The sequence below is a fragment of the Pezoporus occidentalis genome, unplaced genomic scaffold (genome assembly GCF_034315485.1).
Source record: "Pezoporus occidentalis ecotype Australia unplaced genomic scaffold, CSIRO_AGI_Poc_V1 ctg23, whole genome shotgun sequence".
Taxonomy (NCBI): Eukaryota; Metazoa; Chordata; class Aves; order Psittaciformes; family Psittacidae; genus Pezoporus; species Pezoporus occidentalis.
Genome location: NW_026914180.1, coordinates 10837081 through 10862184, shown reverse-complemented (window position 1 = coordinate 10862184; position 25104 = coordinate 10837081). Strand labels below are relative to the sequence as shown.

Here is a 25104-nt window from a genome sequence, read left to right as displayed (position 1 = left end):
GAGGGGGAGAAGGAATTGTGTCTACTCTTCTTTCACTTCATGCCCAAAAGCTCTTGGATGCAGGTGTGCTCCTCTTTAGTGACCACAGACAATTGAGAATTTGGATGTGTATGCAATGCTTGCATGAGAGCATACCCAGTATTTTGTTTATATGGTTAAATATGAAAAATACTAAAATATCAGTATACTAAATATCAAAACATATTCTACACAAAGTACAATACTCCGAGTTAATACTATGATAATACACTATAGAAAATATATGATTCTTTAATCCCAATATCTCTACAAATTGTGATTACAAAATAATTGCTTTATCAGTGGTTTTTGCATAGCACTTTTCTTGAAATGTTGCTATTATGTCGCATTCTGAAATTACATTAAATTATTAATGCAAGATGCGTCTTTATGCACAGTTTGTCATTTGCTAAATTTACTTCACCTAAGCTCTCAAATCTCCTAAAAATACTACTAACCCTAATCAATAGTAAAACAATGTAACATACAAACTACCAGTCAAAATTGAAAATAATCTCATTAAACAAACGCTACAAGTTCTATTAATGCAGCATTGCTCATCTCAGACACAACACAGGCTGCTCATGAGGATTCTGCTTTTTAACAAATGCTACAGCTAGGTTAACCAGGCTACATAAAGCTAAAGTCACTGAGAACTGATTTAAGGCTGGACAAACAACCCGAGTCAAATGTGAAACCAGGATTCCCACAATGCCTTTTAACTTATTTAATTTTTTATATATAAACACATACAGCAAAAAATCCCTTTAGACATAGTTCCAGAAACAATTTCCCAAATGCAATTCTGCAAAGGAGAGAACTCTCTTCCAGAACTTGCAGAAAATATATGTTCATGAAAATTGTTTGTGGTTAGATGTCAGAACAGGACTCTTAAAAAAGGCATTATGGGAATTCATGTTTGTTGTTGTAGTAACTGGAGAAAAACAAAGTAGACTTGATATTGCAAATATGCAATAACTTAAAGACTAATTAGATTTTCTTTCCCTGCTGTATGCCACCATCATTAATCCTGGTAAGTGGAAATGTAGCTCTACTACAGTTTCTATGTTGTTTCCCACATTAGGAAAACATAAATTCTGAAAGCCTGTAAACTAATCTAGTATAAAATACAAAAGCCAGTTTATATATTTGTTTAAGTACAACCATATAGCATAGAAATATATGGGTGCATTTGAATTTGCTTAATCTTTCCCACTTAAAGTAAATCAATGTGTTTTCTAACATAAATTCTTCCACTGTATGCATATTAAACTATAACTTTTCAAGAATGAGATTCAATATTGTTCTGCAAGATACTCTGCAATTCTACAACTCTATTGAAACAATAATTACGAATGGAAATTTGGTACCTGCAATGTTTTAGACTAACATTAGCTGACACAGGGACAGAAGGGAAACAGTACCAAAGCACAGAGCTCAATCTTTGTATTTGCTTTAAATATCTAATTGGGAACGTAAACAACTTAGATTATATTAGCATTTTCACCACTGTATTTCCACCAGGTTCATTACTCTAATTATGCAATTAAAATACACTCAGCTACATGTGTTAACATTTCAGTTCTCAGTATAAATTACAACCAATGATAAAATTAGAAACAAGCAGCAAATGTTTTATTGACATCTAAATTGCCTGAGTTAGTCTGGTTAGTTCTTTGAAACTGTGAACTCCCCACATGCCATCCAGCTGTATGGAAATGACGATACTTTGTCTTAATAAAAACTGACAGTGTAAATACTATGAGAGTACTACAAATATTACATTGAGCATCTAGAATATGATTTGGCCATCACCGCCCGTTGTACATACACACTGAAGTTATTTACCTATTACCTGCAAGCTAACTGTAATATAATCAAATCAGACGGAACAGAAAATAACCAATTTAGATGTTTATGCAAAATCACTAACCTGAAAAGGCAAAAACTAAATTAAGGTGCAAAAATAATGATTGATGGAAAAGCTGATGTGTAACAGTTTCATGCAGTGAAAAATCTCAGAGAAATCTACAGGAACATAAACACAGTATAAATTTCCTGAGATTCGTAGGTCACAGTAGGTAAATCAGCTTGTTTGTTCAAGTTAAATTATTGTGGCTGATCAGTGCTAAATTAGACATAAACTTCTTTGCACAACACTGATGTCACAGTGCTAATGTGGAGGCACTAAAATAACTTTATCAGTTTTCACGCCTGAAGTCGGAACCAATTTCCAACCCTTGGTAACTACTACTCAGTTTTTTTAGCTTGAATTGTACTTTAAATTAAGCTTATGTAACTTTTAAAAATCTGAGATCAGACAAGGAAAGACTTGAAGTCAGCTAAAAGAGTGAGGGAATGGTACATTCACACCACAGGGAATCTTCTCCAAATGCGTATGTTTTTGAAAACCATGGCTATCTTTGAGACTTAAAAGGCTGGAAATGCAGATGAATAAATGGGGATGCAGATAATACATATCTCCTAGATGATCAAACACAGTTAGAGAGACACCCTGAAGGCAGAATTAAGGACTCTCAGTATAGACAATGGCCATTAGATATTACTTTAGTTTTCTTCATGTGTTGAGTAAAAGACTAAAACTTTTACATTGAAATATGAGGTGATTTATAAATTCTAGAAAACAAAGGGCATTTCCTCTAAAAGCAAAAAGATAGAACTACAAAACAGAAAAATGTATAAACAATTTTCAAGTCCACGGATTATGTATACATCAACGCCTGCCTTCATTTGGGTTTGTTTGGTTGGTTTGGTGTCTTTTTTTCTTTTATAAAATCTGTTAAATTTGTCATTTAAACCGAAAAAAGGCAATAAAATTCAGTCTCTTATTTTTCCCATTCTTATGAGACTTCCTTCCATTTAGGACATGTAGCACAAACTCAAATAAGTATTTTTAGCTGCCAGGTTTTAGCTGTGTGGCTTACCATGGATTTTATGGCTTGCTTCAAATAGCTGGCAGAGGCCTACATACTGCTCTACATCAAAGTAACATGTCTGATACTTATTAACGGATGTTCTTTATGGAGTTTTCAGACGAATATCCAAATCCTTTTCTGTTCTCTTTTACTAAGTAGACTTCAGAGTAGTCTTGGGAATATGGGACTATGACTTCCATGTCATTATTCACAGAGATTTCTGATTTTATCTCATATATTCTTGTGTCAGTTGGATCTCCTTCCAAAGACAGACATGGCAGGATTTTGGAACAACAGCCAGGGTATAGAGCTTGAGAAGATTTCAAAGACTTTAAAACAGAAGAGACCTTGTAACAGTATAACAGTATATTACTTTATAATTACGATGAAGCTTGCAGAGAAGATCTCAACGTAACCCCATTTAGGCATCAACATAGCATCTCCCATTAGCCAGGACTGCTCAAATGCTATCCTTAGGGAACTCAGTGCTTGCCCCCCTCTCTGAGCACCTAGTAAGAAGGAAGAATTGGTGCTAAAGGCAGTTTTGTACAAATTTAATGTTTTCTTCCCTTTTATGCTTTCCTCTCATTCATTTCCTTTTTGGTCTACTTTCATCTAAACACTTTTCTGTTAACTTTCTATTCTGTCTTTCTTTCTGCTTTCATTTTTATGCCTCCCACACTGCTTAGCACTGCATCTATGGCACTGCAAAACTGTGTAAGTCTTACAAACAAAACTTTAATATTGAAAAACTTCACAACCATAAAGTGATAAATATGTATACCCCTCCTCCCTTTTGGTAAGGTGAGCAATATCTGTTATTCAAAGCATATGATCAAAAAGGCCAATAAAGGACTGATAAAATTCTAGAAGAAAAAACAGGAGGACAATAAGGAAACATATCCACAGAAGAAAGTTTGACCATGTCTGTACAAATCAACAGTACTTTTCCCAGAGAATTAGGGAGATAGATTTTATTTTTTTCCATTAAAAAAAAAGTCTGTGTTTCACTAGGAACAGAAATACTTAGTAGCATATAAATAAACAAAGCAGAAATCTTTATAGTTTTTGTTCAAGATCAAAAGCCAACATTGAAAACAGATTCTTACGCCAAACCCCCAAAGGATCACGAAAAAATCAAGCATTTCCTCAATATAAATAAAGGACAGAGTTATGTGATGCAATTTTTGAAGGTTTCAAATGTTTGCTTTGGGAGAGGGGAGATTTTTGGTGGGAGATGTCCCTTTCTTATTGCACAGAGGTAAAAAGGGAGAATTGCACTAGCCTTTTCTTATACTTTTTCACTTTTTATAACTATTGATTTAATACCATTTGCCTATTGAGTAACATTTTCAAAAGCAAACACAGAGAAATGGAAGAAAAATAATTGAAAACAGCATAACTGGAACTGATCACCAAACCTATAGGACACAATGGTAGGCCAAAGGACTAAAGTATGTGATACACTGGATCTTTTCCTTTTGCATACCCCTCAACATCTTTTCTGAGTACTGTTTGGTTTTGTATATTTAGGTTTCTACTGAGAAGGGGATCTGCTCAGGTAAGTTACTTCACTGTAGAAGGGAACGTTTTGCTTTGCAGCCAGAGGAGGAACAACCAGCAGTCATGTGCTAGAGTGAGAAACTAGCAGGCAGGAGAGAATCCATGCCAAGCATCTGCTCTTCCTCTGACTCTAGCAAAAGGAGAACCAAGCATACCTTTACTGCTCGAAAGAGCTGGGGGAGGGAAGGATTTAAAAAAAATTAAAAAAAAAAAAAGGTCAAAAAAGGCAACAAAGCAAAAAGAAACCAAAACTCCTCATCAAGTACTCCAAACCTGAAGTTGGCCGCATTCCTTTCCCTGCCCACACTGCTGGCTGCAGGCAGCTGGGGAAAATATATTTGCTCTCAGTGAAACCATGTAGAGGTGTGGGCACAGCTGACAGTAAAGCAGCAGTACAACAGAAGTGTTTATAATAAATACCACGCAATGAACTCTACCTTTGCTCCAATACGATGCAAAGAGCATAGGAGAAATGTTTTAGCTATATCTAAGGTCCTCCTCAACTTTATTCCACCACACTTTCAAGATATTGACCCAAGAATCTCCGCTCTCCAGCACTTTATTTTTAAGGGGCGTCAAAAAAACCTCAGAGAGCAATTCCATGTACCATCCATTTTTCAACGAGGGCAGTTCTAGTATTATGAAGGAAAATGGGATAAATTTTGATATCAGAATTATTTCCTTGCAACAGAATTGATTTTTAAATGTGACAATTCTAAACATTTATTTAAAACAGGCTTTCGTATAATAAAACTATATCATATAATCTCAAACTCAGAACAAAAAAGAGTTAAAAGTCCTTCATAGCTCTTAACATAACATCCTTTAAAAAAAGTCAGATATTTTATTACTGTGTTTACGGCTTTTTCATTTTACATGCTCTCACTATGTATAAACAGTTTAAGCTTCACCTCAGACTTGAAAACTACATTAACAGCCTGTAAGTGAATTTTACTAGTTAAAATTCTTATTTAAAATGTCAAAATTTACCTTTCTAAGATCAATTTTATTAAACAAGTACTTACTAGGCAGCCAACCTAGTAAACCCATCTTAAACCCATCTTTTTCTTGGCCTTCACACTGTCTAAATCCTAGATAACTGCATGAACATTTCAATCATTTCCAACTTTATGGGATTTACTTCTGGGCTTATGTCTGAAGCACCATTCACTCATGCCCTTTCTGTCCCCACACAGAATTTACTGAATTTCAGATTATGAAGAGAAGAATTTACCACTTACAGAATTTTGTTCTTGTAGTCCTCAGACAAAGTAGCCTTAAATTAACAAAAATACATTTTCTCCTAATACTTGAGAGTATGGCTATGAAACCACTGGGTTTCAAGGAACAAATGCAAATAATACTCTTATACTTTGTTTAAAATCCTGTGAAGATATTTAGTATAGAAGGAAGAAAAAAATTATCATAGCTGAAAAGAGGAAATTAATATTTGATATATATGTATAGCAAGTAATTTCTGTTCTTAATTACTAAACTGATATTGTTGCTGTGCAACAGGCATGTGAGATTATAAAACACCCTCATGTGTAATCAAAGATTACTTTCAAAGTATATATTTGTGTCCCTTTTCCTTAGAAAGAAAATACAGTGTATACTTAGAATATGCATCAGCAAAATAAAATTTGCATGTATTCCTGCAGAGCTTTCATTTTTCAACTTACGTAAAAGCTTCAAATCCATCACTAATTACTACAAAAGTTAAGCTATTTTTCTAGGACAATATTAATGGCCCTAAATGCTAAAACTCTACCTTAGCAAAGTAAGCATTAGAGATGATGCATTCTGTTTACTACTATAATCTCCCACATTGCACTTCTTAATGTAAAGGACTTTCTTTACACTTTTTTTTTTTTCCAAACAATTCAACTTCAGAAGTTCCAGCCTGTCATATAATAAAACAAGTTTACCTTTCGCAAAATGAATGTTTCAATTGGTTTCACTACTTCTTTTTAACCTCAGCAGATGGGACAACACTACATATTGAAAGTGTGATGATTGTTTTCCATTCTTACCAAAGCACAGGCATAGGATGCTGCTGGTTTACACTCCTACTGTTATTTGGGAACTTGTGGCTCTAAACTGTCAGCAAGGAAATGCTGCATAAATATCTATCTGAACTAAAGCAGCAGATTACAATATTAAAGAGTCCAAAAGGAAACGGCTTTATACTACAATTTCCCATGAGATTACAACAAGGCCTCTATTAAAACCCCACAGTTCTAACTCCTTTTAAGCAGAGCCTTTCCATTATAAAATCCATTCCAAGTATGGAGTCAGTAAATTTGCATTTCTTCCTTTCTTAATCAGCAATACTGCCTTTTGAAAAACATACGATATTCTATAGAAGGGCAAAGGCACACAATATAAAAACTAACACAATCAAGATAACACATAGAAAGTTACAATTCAATTAAAATCCTACACAGTACGTTACCTTCCGCCTCGGGCACTGAAAGGCACTACATGGATTCCCAGAGGCCCGCCGTCATTGGAGACTTCTACGAGCTTTACCATATCACTGTGAGACAATGACGAATGAGGGAATATGAACATGTACCGATAAGGAACCAAAAAATCCCACACAAACATACACAGAAAAACAAAACCATTCCAGAAATCAAGTCATGGTGATGAAAGCACTGTTGAATGCTACGTACCTGAAGATTAAACTGATGGCATGAAAGGAGATCAATCATCAAAAATACTTCAATTAATAAAACAGACAAAGCTCAAAGAAATTTTTTGTAAACTTATTTTGCTACATAAAAATAGGTATCATCTTCATTGCATGCATGTTGTTTATTTCTTCTTTATTCTAAAGTTAAATTTCAGTTCATTTTTTGGACCATTGAGCAGAAATACCTTAAATACCACATACAGTTTTTCCTCAGAAGTCTAAAAGCTGATCATAGAACTAGCACACTTAATTTTTTTCTTAGAGAGCACTCACTTAGCCTCAACATTAGTGTTCACATAACTACCCCATAATCAAATGAGAATTATTAATTTTTTAAATAGTTAAATTCTTCTAGTTTTAAATCACATTAATTTGGTTTCTGCAATTCCATTTTCTTTTATTGGAAGATTACTGTATCTCCTTACTAGGCAAAGACTCCAAAGTAAGATTTAACCATAATATTCAAAACCAACCAGACAGCCTCCTGAAGGAACTATACATCTAGTTTTCAATTATACGTTTGCTGCAAAGAGAGAAGTGAAAGAGGAAAGTACAGGTTCAGAAAGAGCCATGCAAAAATTCTAGAAATAGATTTCTATGAAATCTACTGATGTATTTGAAACATGCCCACATCTGGAAAGGTGGAATATAGCCCATGAACCATAAAGAGTTATAACTACCCAAATGAGAAAATAATACACGAAGGCCAAACCTCTCAGTAAATCTGGAAGTGAGAGATCAGAATGCAAGCCATGATCTAAATTTGTGGCTTATGCCTCTCTCTAGTATTACATACTCTTTCCATATTTCCTGGCACTACATATATATAAACACAGATCTTTGTTTGAGAAGCTTGTTTCTCATAAGCACACAAATCAAATTTAATCTAGAAATGGAGCAAAGAGCAGGCCCAATGCCCTATGACAGCACTAAAAGATTTTCTACTTCCTTCAATAAGCTCTTGATCATATGGTGGCCCATCATGAATGCTTGCAGCACTTTATCTGGTTTTGAGAATAACCAGACCACGTACTATTAGGAAGTCAACACAAATCCTGCATTACAGTTGGTTTTCTATTTCTTCCACATTAAATTTTTTAATATATTTTACCTTTGTGGTACATCTTGATTCATGTCTGATTTTTTTTTTTTATCTCATTTTTTTAAACAACACAAATGGAAGGTCTGTACCTCTGATGCCACTGTTTAGCTCAAGAAAGTATTGCAACAACAGGAGGGCTGGGAGACATAAGCCAAAAATGTGTTATTCTTTGGACCTAGACCAATGTTCTAAGACTGACAGTACTACAGAATTTGGTAATGTTCCCTGTCCCAGTTTTTGTGAGGGCTAACTTCGTTTCACTCTCACTGAACAATAAGGCGATGTTTTCATTAACTAATGTGCAAAGCAGCTCACAGGAATGAAACAAGGCCTTTCACCTCCAAAAGATACTCTAAGTGCATCTTTTGCTATTGGCGTATGTTTATGGCTCCCTATGATCACCTTTTTTCTGACTTTCCTATTAGCTTAAAAGAAAATTGAGGGCTGAGGAAAAGAACAAGTGAAAATCAGTGTGATTCATCTGGAACTGTAATAAGTAGAAAAACTCAGCTTTACCAAAAAGTGAAAGTCAGTTTTCAAACTCAGCCTACACTGTTTAACTTGTTCTACTGCTTGAGTTAGCAAACTTTCTTTTTTTACAAGAAAAATAAGTTCAAGACACTTATTTTTCTCATACTTTTTCTTTTAAAAAAATCCACCCCAAATGTTAATGTTATACTCTGAAAAACAGAAGACAAAAGGAAATTATGCCTTCCTGAGAGACTGTTTCAATTTTGCTTCCTGAATTTCTCAGAAGTTTAGGCCAACTACTTCAAACATAGAAAGGAGTATGATAACAAACCAGAAAAGAATTAAGTAGCACATGATGAAAAGTCAGTAAGTTACTTAAAAGCAACACCAAGAAGCATTAAGTTTGACAGAAGTTCTGCAAACCCTATTTAGCAAAACAGCATTTGGAATTAGCAATGTAACAGATTCTGTAAATGGAAGGGAGTAAAGCTCAGCATGTATTGCCTAATAGTTGTCACCATGATCTTTAACTTCTAAATCCTCTGCAGCTAATTCATAATGTAATTCAGAAATAATAAGAGCAGAAGAATTATTTTTCAGATATAAATGCAATCAATTTGAATAGTTTAACTTATGGGTAGAAGGGATATTTTGTCATTAGTTCCATAGCAAGGTAAGGATCAGCTCTTTCCAGTGAGATGCAAAAGGTCAAGCGTGCTGTATTTTGTGGGGAAATAAAATATCCCTTACTGATTTGTTTTAGAATGAGGAGGAGCTTCCCAGTCCTAAACAGCATTAGTTTTGGTACATGCACAGCCTATGAGGGTTTTGACCAAACAACTTATGTGACCCGCAAGCACACAGAATCATAGAATGGTTTGGGTTGAAAGGACCTTAAGATCATCCAGTTCCTACCCCCCTGCCATGGCCAGGGACGCCTCACACTAAACCATGTCGCACAAGGCTCTGTCCAGCCGGGCCTTGAACACTGCCAGGGATGGAGCATTTACCACTTTTTTGCCAACCTGTTGCAGTGTCTCACCACCCTCACAGTAAAGAACTTCTTACTGACATCTAACCTGAACTTCCTCTGTCTAAGTTTAAATCCGTTACCTCTTCTCCTATTACTACAGTCCCTGATGAAAGGTCCCTCTCTGGCATTCTTATAGGCCTCCTTCAGATACTGGAAGGCTGCTATGAGGTTTCCATTCGGCCTTCTCTCATCCAGGCTGAACAGCTCCAATTTTCTCAGCCTGTCTTCATACGGGAGGTGCTCCACTCCCCTGATCATCCTCATGGCCCTCCTCTGGACTTGTTCCAACAGTTCCATGTCCTTTTTGTGTTGAGGACACCAGAACTGCACACAATACTCCAAGTGGGGTCTCATGAGAGCAGAGTAGAGGGGCAGGAACACCTCCCTCGATCTGCTGGCCCCATCTTCCCAGTAGACTGTGAACTGCTGACAGGAATTAAGTTTTTCCACTTTGAAAATCTTATTTGTTGACCTACAAGTGCTAGCACTGACCCTATTCTTTCAGTCAAGTTTTCAGAGTTTCATCAAACAAGCATCTTCTTCAAGGGAGAAAATCTACTATAGCATCAGCACTTATAAATGTCAAGTTTCCAATGCTCACCTTTAACACAGGCTTTTTCTAAACTGTTTAAAATCTGCTTTAAAAAGGTCCATGAAGGAAATTGTTTAAAATCAAAATGACATATGACCTAAAAAAGACTGCTCTTAAGAACATTATTCTGAGTTATTTACTAGTATATGTTCAATCTCAGACTCATTGTTAAAACAATGTGTTCTGCCAGTAACTTACTCCAGGGAAAAACTGGTAGCGTTCTCCAACCCAGTGTCTGCATGTCCAACAGGCTCAACTCTGCTGTTGTCCTCTTCCGTTTGATCTTCATCCTAGATATTAACAAAAAGAGGGGAAAAAAAAAGGCAAAGAAAAAATAAAATAAACCTAGGTTTAACAGGTTAACTCATTTCAAGAATACCACTTTACCATTTTCATATTACTGGATTAATCACATGTGCAGTGAAAATGTGTGCTTCTGCAATGACAAAAATATTTTCTGTTGCTGTCTGAAACTTGTTTTTTGTCACTTCATGAATTTTTGTAATTGTATTTATAGTTTAGCCAGTTTTAGACAATAATTTTACTACAACAACACTACAGAGGATCTCACAGCCAGCACTGTTTTAAAAGGTAGACCAGTAAAAGCACCAAATCAGCTAACAATCAGCAAATGCCTTCCGAGCTCTCTCTGGGCAGGTTACTGGGGACTCAACCAAACACACAAGGCAACTGCCTGAGAGTCATTTGCAAAGAATAAAAAATGCAGCTTGTATTACTCTATAAAATGCCAAAACCTTTTTTAAACATTTTATCACAGGAGTTTATTAATAGCATGCCAGAAAAACTGACGTCAAAGAGTTATGTGGGGCTGTAATACTAATAAACAGATTTTATTTTTAATTTGACTTTCCAAAAAATACACACATTATTCACCAAATGCATAATTTTACTGTCAAAATTGTAATGCTGTACTTTCAAATTTAGATCAAGGTAATTTAAGGACTAAAAGTAAGAAGATCTAAAACTATTCTTATACCTGCGTTACTCATTAGAAGCTTATGCTTTTAATTATCCATGTGACCAAACAGAAAGTATTACCAGGTGTGAACAGTAGGTTTCAAACATGAACTTAGATTCTAGAGCCAGAGCCATCAGAACATTAAAATAAGTAACAGATTATGAGTTTAGCACACAGACTCAGGAAACATATTAAATTATTGAAGAGGTATTAAAGGCAGGTAGAGGCAGTTGGTAACGTCCAATTGACATTTCCACTAAGAATCTGCAAAAGCAGGAGGCTGGGTGCATCAAGGTTCCATGGTCTGTAGATATGCCTCATGCATCCTGGGTAGCAGCATGCTGCGTGAAGCCAAGCCACTTGAAGATTGATGATCCTGTGTTTTAAGAGGCTTTAATGCACACTTCTTTGTCATCTACCTCTGTTAAGCACTAGGCAAACAGTACATTTCAAAGGTTAACCAGCATCTTGAACCCGCCTAAACTGCATTATGAACGTAAACAAGAACTCAAAATATTTTCCATATAGTAAAAGTTGCTTGTAAGCTAAACACAAAAGAAAAATATAATTCAGCAATATCAGCTTGTGTTTATATTTCTATATTTACCAATTTCAGCTGAAGTTTTACCAGTACACAGTTTAAAAATAAATATTCAAATCACCATGATAATTCTAAAGTTACATGCAATAAGGTATATATATGAAAATCAGAGTAGAGTTGCTTCACATAAGAAGAAATGTTCCACCTTTTTTCCTACATCTTGTAGACTGTTGTTGCCATGAGTTTCTTGTTTTGAACTTAGGGACCCTGGTGATTGTAGAAAACTACATATTTATATTGCACTGAAGTTATTATCTGCAAGTCTAAAACCAGAGGTCCTGATAAAACAAAATTTGGAATCTCAGCTATGATAAAAGGTCATCACAAATGAATGTGACTTTGTTAATACAATGTTTTTGGCAATTTTCCATGTGTGCTTTTTTCAAGCAAATATACAATAAGTATTACATATGTAAGAAGAGACTGAAATAACAATAATCCTTCCTATTAGTAGATATGACTCTGCTAACAAATAAATGTCTTCCTTTATGCTGTGTCATTTTAGCAGACATATAAAATGTAAGCACCATTCATCCAGTACCATTTGGGTCCTACACTTCACCATCTTTCATCCCAAGTTTTCCCCTTGACTAGTTTAAAGTAAGTCTGTAAACAACACTCCCCTTCCTGCAAGTTCCTTTGTACTTGCTCTTGATAACACCCGCTTTCAGTGCCTCGCTGAGATATAGTCCACTGTGCAAGACTCAAGCTAATTCCTTGTGCAAATTCTTCTTTCTGCCACTTCCCAGCCTTGACAGTACCTTTGCTTTCATTCCCAGAGCCTCCAAATGTCAGCTCACACTTAAGCCTCCACACTTGTTGCACATCCCACTTGCTTTCTTTCTGTCCTACCCAGTAGTCCAGAGGTTTTTCTACCAAGGGAAGGAGCATCCTCCTGCCTGACCCTGAGTACATTCAAGATGAAGCCAAAGCCAACCTACCTTCCTCCTGTCTATACTGTATCTTTTAATATTAGGATTTAACACATTAGAAACTGAAAATCCGAAGCTATGTAAAACAGATGCTATCTGGCACCATCACATCTACATTTTGTGCCTTTCGTACTGAGAATTATAAACACAGCAAGTTTTGGAACCCGACTCACTGTCAGTTATCCAAGCAATTAAGAAACAACGCCTCTGTCTGGCTTTTCCCGGACAGCAGACAGATCTGTATCAAAACCATGCATTTGCCTGTAAATAGGTGCTTAGAGGGGGAATCACAACCATAACGAAAGCCCTACTGCCATAATCAACAGATATATGATGTACCCTTTTAAAAATCTTTAATATTACAGTAATCAGGCTCTCTTTTCTTCTCCAAATAACACAGATTTTGATTTACATTGAAGTGAATGGAGAGAAAAATTGGACACCTGCAGATGGATTTGACTTAAGATTCTGATTTACTAAGAAAAGTAACTAGCTGTGAAAATCTCTGCATCAAGCAATTATTTCTTTATTTGGAAAGTAGTTTTCTTCTGAAAGGCAAATTCCACCTGGATGGGCTATAATGAAGTAAAATGAAGAAAAGGACATTTAGAAGAGCAAGAAAGTTTCTGAGAACCCAAATGTGCATTACTGCAGATATTCCTCAGAAAAAAACAACACGAGCAAAATCCCAAATTTGTAAAGACCAATCCCTGCTATATCAAAAGATACAGCTTTTAATGTACAGCCACTAAAGACAGAATGTTTTTTGTTTCCAAAACTGAAATAGAGTAAATAAAAGATAATTTCATTTTTACAGCCGAGAGGACAATTTAAAGCACCTCTTCCAATGTACTTCTACATATACTGGTGTATTCGGTGTAAAATTCCCCCAATTCCCTTTTGATGAGATGGTTCAGCCAGGGCTTCACACCCATACCACCAGACAGGATGTAACTGTCCATAAGGCATCCATGCTGTCTGTAATGTATATAGGTAACTAATGCGGAGATTAAATGATATAATGACACCCTGAGCTATGGCATCAAACAGAATGGAGACTTCTTGAAATTTGTTTTAGTTCAAGAGAGCTGGGGATTTCAAAAAGCTATTCATACTTTTAAATGGATCTGCACAAAATTCCTGTGTCTTTTAAGAGAGAAGTTTGTGCACAGGTACACAGTAGCATTTCCTCAGATTATTTCTGAGTAAAGACTGCCTTATGTCACTTCCAAAGCTCAAAAACAGCCATGCCTTCCCTATCTTACTGGGCATTTTTTCTTTCATTACCAAAATATCAGTTCCTGCCTCTGATTAATCCACAATTACTACCAGTCACTACTTCATCTTCAAAGAAGCGCTTTCCCACTCATCTCTGCAGTTCAATACGTTTCTAATGAACTCCCCAAAAACATAAGCAGAACTTCTTCACATTCCCTTATCTTTTAATGATTATCTACAGGAAATTCAGTAGCAGCCAGGGAGTCTGAATAAATTTAGTGCAGTTGCTTAAATTCCTACAGGTTTCATTTTTGCAGTATTTGTTTCTAGGTGCCTGGTCTGAGAAGGTGGTGATTACAATCTACTTCCACCAGATACAATGGGAAATGGATTCTGAAGGCATGTAAGGGTTATGTATAAATCTGTCTTCTCTGAACACTTAATCCCATCTCTCAAATTCAATAGCAAGATCTCTATTCTATCAATCACTGAAAAAAAAATGGGAGTAAAGGTGTTTGCTTTGGGTGGGTTTTTTTCAACTCAATTTATATTCATAAGGATATAATAATTGCTCCGTTATTGTTCAGAAAGTGACTGATTGTATATTTTAGTGATAGTGGTTACATGAAACAGAGTAAATCTTCTTTCAGATGATTTCAATGCTCCAAGGCAAGATCTGCTACACTGACCAACACACGAGAAAAAATCTGACTGGTCACTTATTGTGTAAATAGAAAATATGTCCACTGAGTAAATCCAAATTAACATTAAAGAAAAGGAGGTTATAAGTAAAGTTCATCATAATACAGGAGGGCATGGAGCTGTACTAATGTTTCACCAATGACCTCCCTTCTGCACATTCTCCTTGTTCACTTCTGCAACCCGCAATGTTAAATTTATTCCTCTTTTGTCTCTACCTGCACCTCTGACAGCAACTACAGCTTCCTCTCTGAAACCTCCACCTTCCTGCCCTGACTTTGCTGTTAACTCACACTCAATTTAGAGAGCTTAATCCTCCACTTTATCTGAGAGCCAGGAAGGGGATTATGGAAAGCCAGGACATTCAGGGCACCGGTGCTCAGCATTCGCACCCAACCCCATCCCATAGCAGGCGCAAGCTTGCATCACAGCCAGCTCAGCTGCACCATGAAGCCCTCACCTGGGAAAGCATGCTCATCTGAGATCTAACATATTTAGTAAAAAACAGAAAGTCTGGGAAATCTAGCTGTTAATTGTAGTACATCTGTTTGCACTGTACAAAAAAAAACTTAATATTTTTCTGACTTGTAAAGTTGTTAACTGATCCAGCCCCAGCAGAAAGACAGGCTGACATGGGTACCTAACAGCTATACAAAGGAACCATCTTTTTAAACAATTAAACCTCCTTTATATATTTACTAGTCTGCAAGGTAACTACAGCAAAGTATTTTCACACGAGGTGGACGCTCTCATTACACAAGAGCATTTTTAATAACATTAGTAACAGAAAGCAGGGTCTTGAAATACCAAGCAATTGCAACCATGGTGGTAAACAGGCAGAGCTACCAGTGTGAGCAATGTACGATAAGTAAGTATACCAGGCATACACCCCTCTGAAAATCAAAGCCTGTCAATACATAGCCACTGTGTTCAAGAAGAATTCAAGTTCGTTTGTTTTCTAGCATTTAATTTTACCATAATGAGTGAAATCATTGTAAATACCAAACAGAAGGAATAGCATATAAAGCCCAACAGGTACTTTAGATTCTACTGTAGAGAAGGACACATCAGCAATAACAACAAGCTCTGGAAAAAAATGCACATCAGTATTTTTTTTCCCCAGCTGGGATACAGCAACAATAATGCTTATGTTATTAAAATCTGCCCTTCCCTTCATCTTTCCCCTTTTATTCTCTTGAACTTCACTGTAATGATTATAGAAAAAAGAGACCGTATATGCTATTAGTCTCCTGGCAGCCTTGTTTATAAATGTCTGCTTGGTCCTTGCAATATAAAGTAGGTTCTCTTTCTGTACGATCAGACTTGATAGGAAACAACTCCTAAGGGACCTATTTTCCTGTGTCTTAACTAGCACAAATATACCAGCATCCATCAGGCTTTTGTGTTAATGTTCTCACTTCTTGATTAACTGGCCAAATCTCCAGAGAATGGCAATTTTCAATCAAATCTGAAGAGCAGTTGGAAAGATCACATGGGGAAAAAAAACAAAAGTTATTGAATAAAAAAAGATAGGGTTTCTCCCTCCTGAACACATATATATGCACAAATATTTAGATTAAGAGCTTTGTGTAATTCTCATCAGTCCTATCTATACTAGGTGCACTGCTATTATCAGCAACCCAGGCAGAGAGAGTAGAAAAAAAACCCTTACATTAAATCATCATCCATTTACATAAAAAAAGAAAAACCCGCAAAAATTATTAAATTTTATATATATATGAGTTAATATTCTCCGTATGTGTCAGTCACCCCTATGTTATTCATTTCCTTGTGCAGGATGGTCATCCCACAATTGAAAATGGCAATATTTATATAGTTCCTATATGCCTCAGTACTCTAAAATGAAATTTGCCTTGCTCAGTCAAATCAGTGAATAGATAGCATATAGACACAGTGAAGCGCAGAATGGAAGGGATTTCCCAGGTCTCTGATGAATATCAAATTCATCCCCTGCTATCACAGGCAATCATTTCTTATTTCCCATTTAATAAACTGATCAAACTGAGCCTTAAATCTGGCTGGCTTCATGATGGCACTATTTCTGTTGTGAAGCATCTTGACAGGAAATGTTTTTACAGATTTAAAGAGAGATATATTTGATTTCCTATTCGCCAAAAAGCAGAAAACCAGATAGCAAAGGAATACAATTTGATACAACTTTCCTTTGACAAACCTATGCAACACCTCATTCAGTTTTGACTAACTACCACAGACTCTTCTCCAAACGTATTAAAAGCCTTGTAATACTAATAAAAGCTGAGCAAGCCCTACTGTTCTCAATTATTTTGTAGCATGTAATAGTTTAGAGGGTTACTGAAGTACTTAATCTTTAGGAGCTCAACAACCTGTGCTATGTCACTGAAATCACACACATATATTCTGCAACAATTCGGTGGTGCACACCTCTATCACACAGCTAGCCAGGCTAACTGCAGGAGCCCAACACAAATACTGCTCATCCATTTAACAGAGATTCCACTGAAACAACTGTTTACTAGATGATGGTGCAGTTAATTCTTTTTTATAGTAGGCACTGCAGACAGCACTGAGAAGTACATGAGCCTTTCAAAGAGTTTTAGAGGGTTAGACAAAAGCTTTTCCTGCTAGTGGATTTAACTGGAGACATTTTGCTGGTTCTGCTTCTTTAGTAAAGAAAATCTCAGACATGACCTTATAGTGGTAGCTTGCCAACAAACAGCATGAAATGCTTTAAAACTCAAAGGGTTTTTTGTTGTTGATCGAAAATGCTTGTTAATTAATGTAGCCAAATGGTCTTTCAGCAAAGAAAGAAGGGGGGGGGGGGGGGGGAAAGGAAAAATATAAAAGAAATGCAAATACTTTAGCAACTCAGCAACCTCCCAAACAAGGGAAATGACATAAAATGGGATCTGATAGAGGTATAAAACTGTTGTAATGTCTAAAGCAGCACTGATTCTCAAGCATTTCACAATGCCTAATCATATGTCATAGACTCTATTCACTGAGTGAAAATGAAAACATTTGTTTACCCCAAGCTGAGGACACCCCACTTCAGACCATTCCAGCAGCTTCCCCAGGACTACTGACAGCCCAAGGTGGAGGCAGAGGGAGGAGGTGTGCTACAAACTGATAGCTACCATAACAAATCTATACATCAAGGTTCCTCTACAGATGGCAAATATCAAATGGGTAACAAAAATAAGTAGCTCTTTCTACCAGATCATATTTAAGGGACATTTTAAAGAAGACCGAAACATCACTGTAGCACAACAACTATTTCATGGCCAGCCATTTTGCAACAGCTCTAAATCTACAAGTAGTATGTATCACCACAATGCTCATAGTACAGTAGAAAATATTATAGTGATCATAATTACTATACTAAATTTAGTCCCCTACATTTCTGTTCATTGACATAGGGATAAATTGTTGCCAAATTGAACCTGATTACTCTTCAATGATCCATTTCTTATATGAAAGAGACTTAAGAGGAAGACAACATTGGGTCTTTTCTTAATTGCTACACTGACTTACTATATAACAGTAGCAAAAATCACTTAAAAATGCATTTATCTGTTACTATGTTGAGGCTAATACTCCATGTCTGCAAAGACAAATAAAGATAAGACACTTGGATGCAACACTTTGAAAAGCAGTAATATTTAAATGTATCTTAATTGTCTCAGCAGCAGCTTAGGAAGATGAGCCATAAATGCCCATTCTTGCTCTAAGATATTAGATGAGCTTTGCCTCTTTCTTTTCTTATCACCTATAATGCTTGCAGTCCATAACCAATTTTTTAAACATTTTATTAGATGCAAAGTATCTGAAGTATTCCAAAACTCAAGATATTCAATCACATGATGAATTTGGAAGACAGTTCACTGACAGAGCGACCTATTAGCAAAACCAGTCACATCCAACAGGAACAGCCAGAGGAGGTTTGGTATTACTGGACAGGGCACACCAGCACTAAGAGTGCCGTTTGTTTAGTCCATGAAAATGAGTTTTTAAAAAGCAATGTAATATAGGAAGTCAACTAAAAGATTAGGTATAACATGAAAGTACTAATCTCTCAGGTGCTAAATATTTTAAATATGTAAAGCACGGACTGCCACACTTTCAGTATTAACCAAATCATCTCAAGAGCTTTCTGAAGATCTAATCAATAACAACTTACAGATGTTTCATTGCGGTACAAAGAGCAGTACTTACCTTATAGACTTATGTACAACTATATCAAATCACCTCAAATTGATTGTAGCCTTAAAAATAATACTGGTTCATTTTGTTCTGCTTTCTGTTTTTCCTCAGGATCCAAAACATATCTGTTTCACAGGCAAAAATCTAAGCCTTTTATTTGTTTTACATAAGGCTTACCTGCAGACTATTCCCATGCTCAAATCTCTGATATTCTAAACTTTTGTCATATGATTCACAGTCTGACACATAGACCATCAGGATCTGCCAATCTAAAACAAGTACTAGGGTTCATATTAAATACAGATTCAAAGTCATGCTTTGATGTCAGAGTCATGGGAAATATTTTTAATGGAAACAGTTATCAGCTTTATTTGAAATGTGGCTACAAATTTAGGTCAATGTATAATTAAATTCTCGTGCAAAGTTTAGCCCAAAGTCCAGGCCTGGTTTTGTGCAGGGTCTTTTATCCCGCCTTGAATAATGCAGGAATTACCTCGATCACAGAAACATCCCCATACAGCAAGCCAACATGACTGTGGCACTTGCCACATAACAAACAAAATTCTGGTGAATGACTTCATATACCATTTATTTTCCCTTTCACAGCGCTAACTGATACATACATATGCACCTACATACCACCACCCCCCCTTGTTAACTCATATCATACCTATTTATAAAGAAAAAATTGCCCCTGCACTCATAGAAGATACTTTATCTGAATTATTTTGCAACAGGAGTGATTTTTTACAAAATGAAATCTAATTTTCTTCAAGAACTTAAGTTCTTCCTACCCCACAATTCAAGGTTATACAGATTTGGGATTTCAGTACCAGCAAAGACCAAAAAACTAACATTCATTTTATATGGAGAAGTTAATGTATATGGATGGGAAAAAAAAAATCCCACAATATACTTTAACATGGAGTGTTACTATGACATTCAGGAAATAAATATGTATGCTTCTAAATATACATATTTATTTAGAAGGCCATAACACCAAAGACATTATTTTGTTCATAAGAAAAAAATAAATTACAGGGTGGTGGTACAACTACACTTTGTTTTCTTCTGCTGAGTAATCTAAAGTAGGTCAAGTTAGGCATATCCATTAGTTCTCCTATAAATAGCTCCACACTGAGTTTACCTGCTTGTAACTAATGTAGAGGAAAAGAATTTTAAATACCTTTTCCTTTAATCAGACAAGTTAGCTTATTCTGTATGTAGATATTAAGAAAAGAGAAGTCATTAAGTCCTGTGTGATTTTTAAAAGACGAAGAAATGACAATGGATACAGGAAATTGGGACGCACTCTTTCTTTACCTGCAGAAAACTAAACATACATGCCTCCACCTGTAAGTTTAGAGATCTGACAGACTTCTGCAAAAATGTATTCTAGAACAGTCACATAGTTTTCCTTTGATATGGTGACAAAGGAAAAAGAAAATTCTGCATAAATCACTTCACATTTTCCTGTAATGTTCCTGGAATATATTATTATTATTCACCTCACCTTTTCAAAGACCATGATTTTCATCCTTCTGATGATTTTTTTCTGTCTTTTTTTTTTCTTTTTAGATACAAAAAGCATTTCTTATTTAGCAACTTGAATTTGTCATTAGGCAATTTTCAAACAGGTCTCATAGCTCTTTTATCCTTATTCATTTCTTTTTTTCTTTTTTAATCTGAAATAGTCCCTTGTTGCTTGATTTGCAGATCTGTATCAGCATGTGAGGATTTCACTAGCTTCAGCCAAGTACAGAAGAGTTCGATCCCCTGGAGCACTGAATATAAGAGTCAATTTAGAAGCAAGCTAAAAGTATAGCAGTCTGTTCTCCATCATACAAAACATCATTTTACTTTACACAGGCATCTTAATAACAAAATTTGATTCTGGATATTTTTCTCGGCATGGCTCAGGACTGCATAGAAATGACATTAGAAAGCTTACTGAAGACTTGGCTTCTTAAAATTTAATTAAAATATCTGTTTCCAATAAGGTAGAAGTCCATACGTTGGTGGGAGTTTAAAGCTAGCACATATTTAACTTTGAATTTCAATTCATTTAGAAAATATGACTTTCAAAGTTTTTGGGTTTGTGTTACTAAAAAAATCACCCTGTCAATTTTGCACAAAGAACTAGAAAAACACGATACAGTTTTGTTGTCTTGCTTAAAGAAAAGTACATAGGTTTCCTCTCATTTAGACAGTTGTCTATCTTCAGTTCTCATTTGCTAGGATTTGCTAACATATAGCTTTTATTTATGACTTGTTTGATTGAAATTTCCACTGCTGGAAAATAAAAATACCTACGTATCTGTTTTACAGATCCTTCATGTAGCACACCATGCAGATGGACAAACACTCCTAAGATAAGGGATCCCTGACTTGCATTCCTTAAAGTTAACTCTTCCCATTTTGGCCTTCCTCCTCTAAAGGAACAAAACCAGGAAAGGTCTAAGCCCTAAGTCCCAGGGGAGGAAGATTCCAAAGGGGGCCATGGCAATGCAGGGTGCCTGGCCTTGCTGCAGGCACGAAGTGCCCAAGCCTGCTCTTGGCTTCTGTGCAGTTTAAGAGATGAGACATTACCATTTTACAGTTTCATGTCTTACTTCTCTTTTGCCAAATTGCACAGTTGCATGCCACTTTCTGCTTTCTACCTCATCCTTCAATGAGAAACACCACTAAAATTGCTTCAATTGAGTTTCCCTGTTATGCTGCAGCATTTTCTTTTTTGTTCTTTTGCACAACATGGATTTTACCTTAGGCATCAAACAAATTCACCATTTTAATAATGGAAAATACTATAGCATTTTTCATTGTTCTGTGCTCAATTTGTTTTGCTGAAGTCAACATGAAAAACAATTTCAAACTCCTTAGTAAATGCTTCATTTACAAATGCTCCATTCAAAGCGCCTACAGGGTTACAATCTGCTCTATGACAATTTTATTCATTTTTTAATCAAAAGCATTAAATCAAATTTAAAATAAATAGTGCTCAGTACTTCTGTAGTGCCCGCCAGCACAGTATGGCAAAAGCATTTCATGGACACTAATGACTTTAGTACCACTGTACCCTCAGGAAGAAGATAAATTGAAAGTTATTCTAGAAATCCTTTATTGGAGGAAACTGAGGCACAGAAAGTTTTTCCAAAATTTCTGAGGTTCATCTCCGGCTTTAGATGCTTTTTGTTTTGGGTGATCTCTCTGAAATAGACAGAGCCTTACTTTCAGAAAAATGTCAAATACTCCCATGTACTCCTGAACTGAACCAAAAAAAGACAGAAAGTTAAAATGGCCCTTTAAAAATAACATAGCACTAAACAAATTTCTGAAAACATCAAAAAAGCCATCTAGACTCATGACTGCAGACAGTAAGGCATTCTACGTTTGGGCAGCAGACAGCACCATAGGCTCCTTCGGTACTGGAGGCTGGAGAAGAGGCTGGGGAAAGCATCAAATCCCTTGGAGCCGTTTGGTTCCAAGCCTGCACCAGCATGTGCACACCACTCACTGCCATGCAAAACTCTTACATGACTCATGATGAAACATAATCAACAACCAAACTGCATCATCACCTACATCTAACTCGCTAAGCTACAAAGGGTCCACCAAAGAAGACCTTTGTGTAAAGTGCACGGAAGAACAAAGCGTAGGACATCACACAACTGCTAGAATCACAGCTCCAGAAGCACTCTGCAAATTAACTGTAAGTTATACAAAAAGGAAGGCATTTCAATATCTCATTTAGTGCTATCTGTTGCTCCAGAAGTACCAGCATCTCAATGGAATTAATTTTTTAGAACTTCTTCTCAGAAACCTTATTTCCATTTGTGAGTACTTCCCTTCCTTTTTCACCCAAGTCAACGCAGTAGGGGCTGAATTCAGCACATGATGGAGATGCAGTATTTCCAAGCAATTGTATTTCCATTGTGTTGCCCATAGTAACACCTCAGCCTCATGTTTCATTATCCTGTAAGGCCAGTGCAAACCACAGATGTGGTTTGTTGAAAGAGGCAGTCCCACCTTTTCCCCTCCCCAGATAGCCATGTTCATCACTGGATCCCTCTGTCCACCTCCTCCTTTCTGCTTAGTCAAGCATTTGTATCATTACACAAAAGATCAAAATTAATGTTTAATAAAAACAATTTTAATTGGTTACATTTCCCAGGCTGGTCCAGTTCAGTATAATTAACAGTCTCATAAAAGCTTAGGGAGGCACAAGGGAGGAAGCAAACAATGGCCAAGACTGCTTCATCCAGCAGCAGAAACTACTTGAAACGTCGTCTAACACTGTGGCCTCAGACTGCTGTTTGCAAGAATACTGCTCATCTGCAGTTTCATATACAGCTCAAGGCACTTATTTCAGCATTCAGTAACTTGCACTGCTCTATGCCCAATCTCATCCCTCTTCTGTTGCCTCCTTCAAAATCCCACCAATTTTCAACTAATCTAAATAATCGTGTCTTTTTCACTAGAGTTGCAATCTCAGCACTCTCCCTCTTTCAAAACCAGCAGGATTTCCAGGAACAAATCCCTCTTGCCCTTATATACTGCTGACCTATTTTCCATCACTTGTTTTTCTCCCCGACAGTTTCTAATCTACAGCAGAACTTCATCTGTACACTTTATGCAAATTACTCGAATTTCACCGTCTTCCTTAGAGAAGACTAAATTAAGATAGAGGCACAGCAATGTTTCTAAGTACTATTTCCTGAGTTCATTAAAAGCCAAGATGCAGAAACAGAATGAAAAAAATACACATTTTGTGGTTGAATTCCTCTTCATTCATCGCACCAAAAAAAAAAGGTGAAAGCATGGAAACATTACAGAGGCATGCGCCCAAGCATTTCTCTTCATCAAAAAGTCATGGCACTTTATACATAAATGTCTATGCAAACACTATTTTAAGTTAATAACAGCATTTTGGGGAACAGTATTTGATAAGGAACCAGAACAACTTGTATAAATTAGGATTAAAAGGATGTAGACATTGTTAAATCCCACATTTAAGCATTCTGATTTTGACATAAGGCATAAGTAGCAGTGAGAACACTGGAAAGATGTCAATACTTGTCTGTCTTATTTATGAAATTCAAAACAACTTCTGAGAAAGCAGACATGAAGTATGATAATGATGTACTAAATCTGCAGGTAACACGTGGCCTCCCTATACAGAAAAGTATTTCACCTGGTTTAAACTAATTCCTGGTCTAGCCAACCTACACATAGCACAAACTGTGCAATGCCTGAAGAAGGGCAGGAGAACTGGACTTCCACTTTGGACATGCCTGGATATTATTTCTCTTCAAGGTGAAAAAACAATGGAAGTAGATAGGATTTAAAAAAACAGTTAATCACAAGAGAAGATAAAGTGAGCAACCTGTGTATGTGAATGACAGCAACGTTCCACATTTGCCTGGTTATGCCCATCCACATTTAGCGTGGTCACACAAGAAGGGCAGGCTGAGAGGTTACTTCTGTTGACTTGTGGCAAGTATTAAGGAGCACCTCTCAAGCTTATGAGAAAAAAAATAGATCTTCCCACTCACCACACACAGTTATTGACATCAGATGATGTGAGGTACAGATGTATGCATAAGAACCAGGAATCTAGCAGTGCACATGCTGAAGCAAATGCATATAAGCACTGGAAAGCTAGAAAATGTCTACACAGTTTAGGTCACCTAAGTATACTATATAATAGTAATTACAAGTATTAGGTGTGTCACTATCAAAATGAAGTAGTGAAGAAGAAGAGAAGATGGGTTTAGAAACCTCATTTTCCTAATTAAAAAAATGCTGAAATGCACAAACACTGAGCTGTTACATTCTGATACAGGTAAAGAAGAACAATTAATTGCAAATTCTGGACAATGAAGATCAGAACAGAACTTCCATGCGGTACAAATCCATGTAGCTGGGAGAAAGAAGGTGAAATGAGGCTAAATATCAGAAGATATTTCAGGGGTGATATATCAGATTGTGAAAGTCTCCCAAGGGAAGAAGCAGAATCCCCACTATTCAGCATATGTACAAGCAGAGTGGACAGGCTACAG

General features: G+C 36.3%; 1 protein-coding gene across 15 annotated transcripts in view; it reads right to left on the bottom strand.

Annotated features, from left to right (window-relative positions):
• PARD3 (par-3 family cell polarity regulator) overlaps positions 1–25104 on the bottom strand; it is a 455098-nt gene that overhangs the window by 215486 nt on the left and 214508 nt on the right. For 13 of the 15 annotated variants that reach the window (XM_062621555.1, XM_062621561.1, XM_062621556.1 and 10 more), the window contains 2 exons: positions 10612–10703; positions 6973–7056 (listed from right to left, as the gene is read on the bottom strand). In XM_062621555.1, coding sequence (XP_062477539.1) covers positions 6973–7056; positions 10612–10703 — 176 coding nt within the window. Of the gene's footprint in view, positions 1–6972; positions 7059–10611; positions 10704–25104 lie in introns of all 15 variants that reach the window. The other 2 variants (XM_062621557.1, XM_062621560.1) reach the window with 2 other exon arrangements.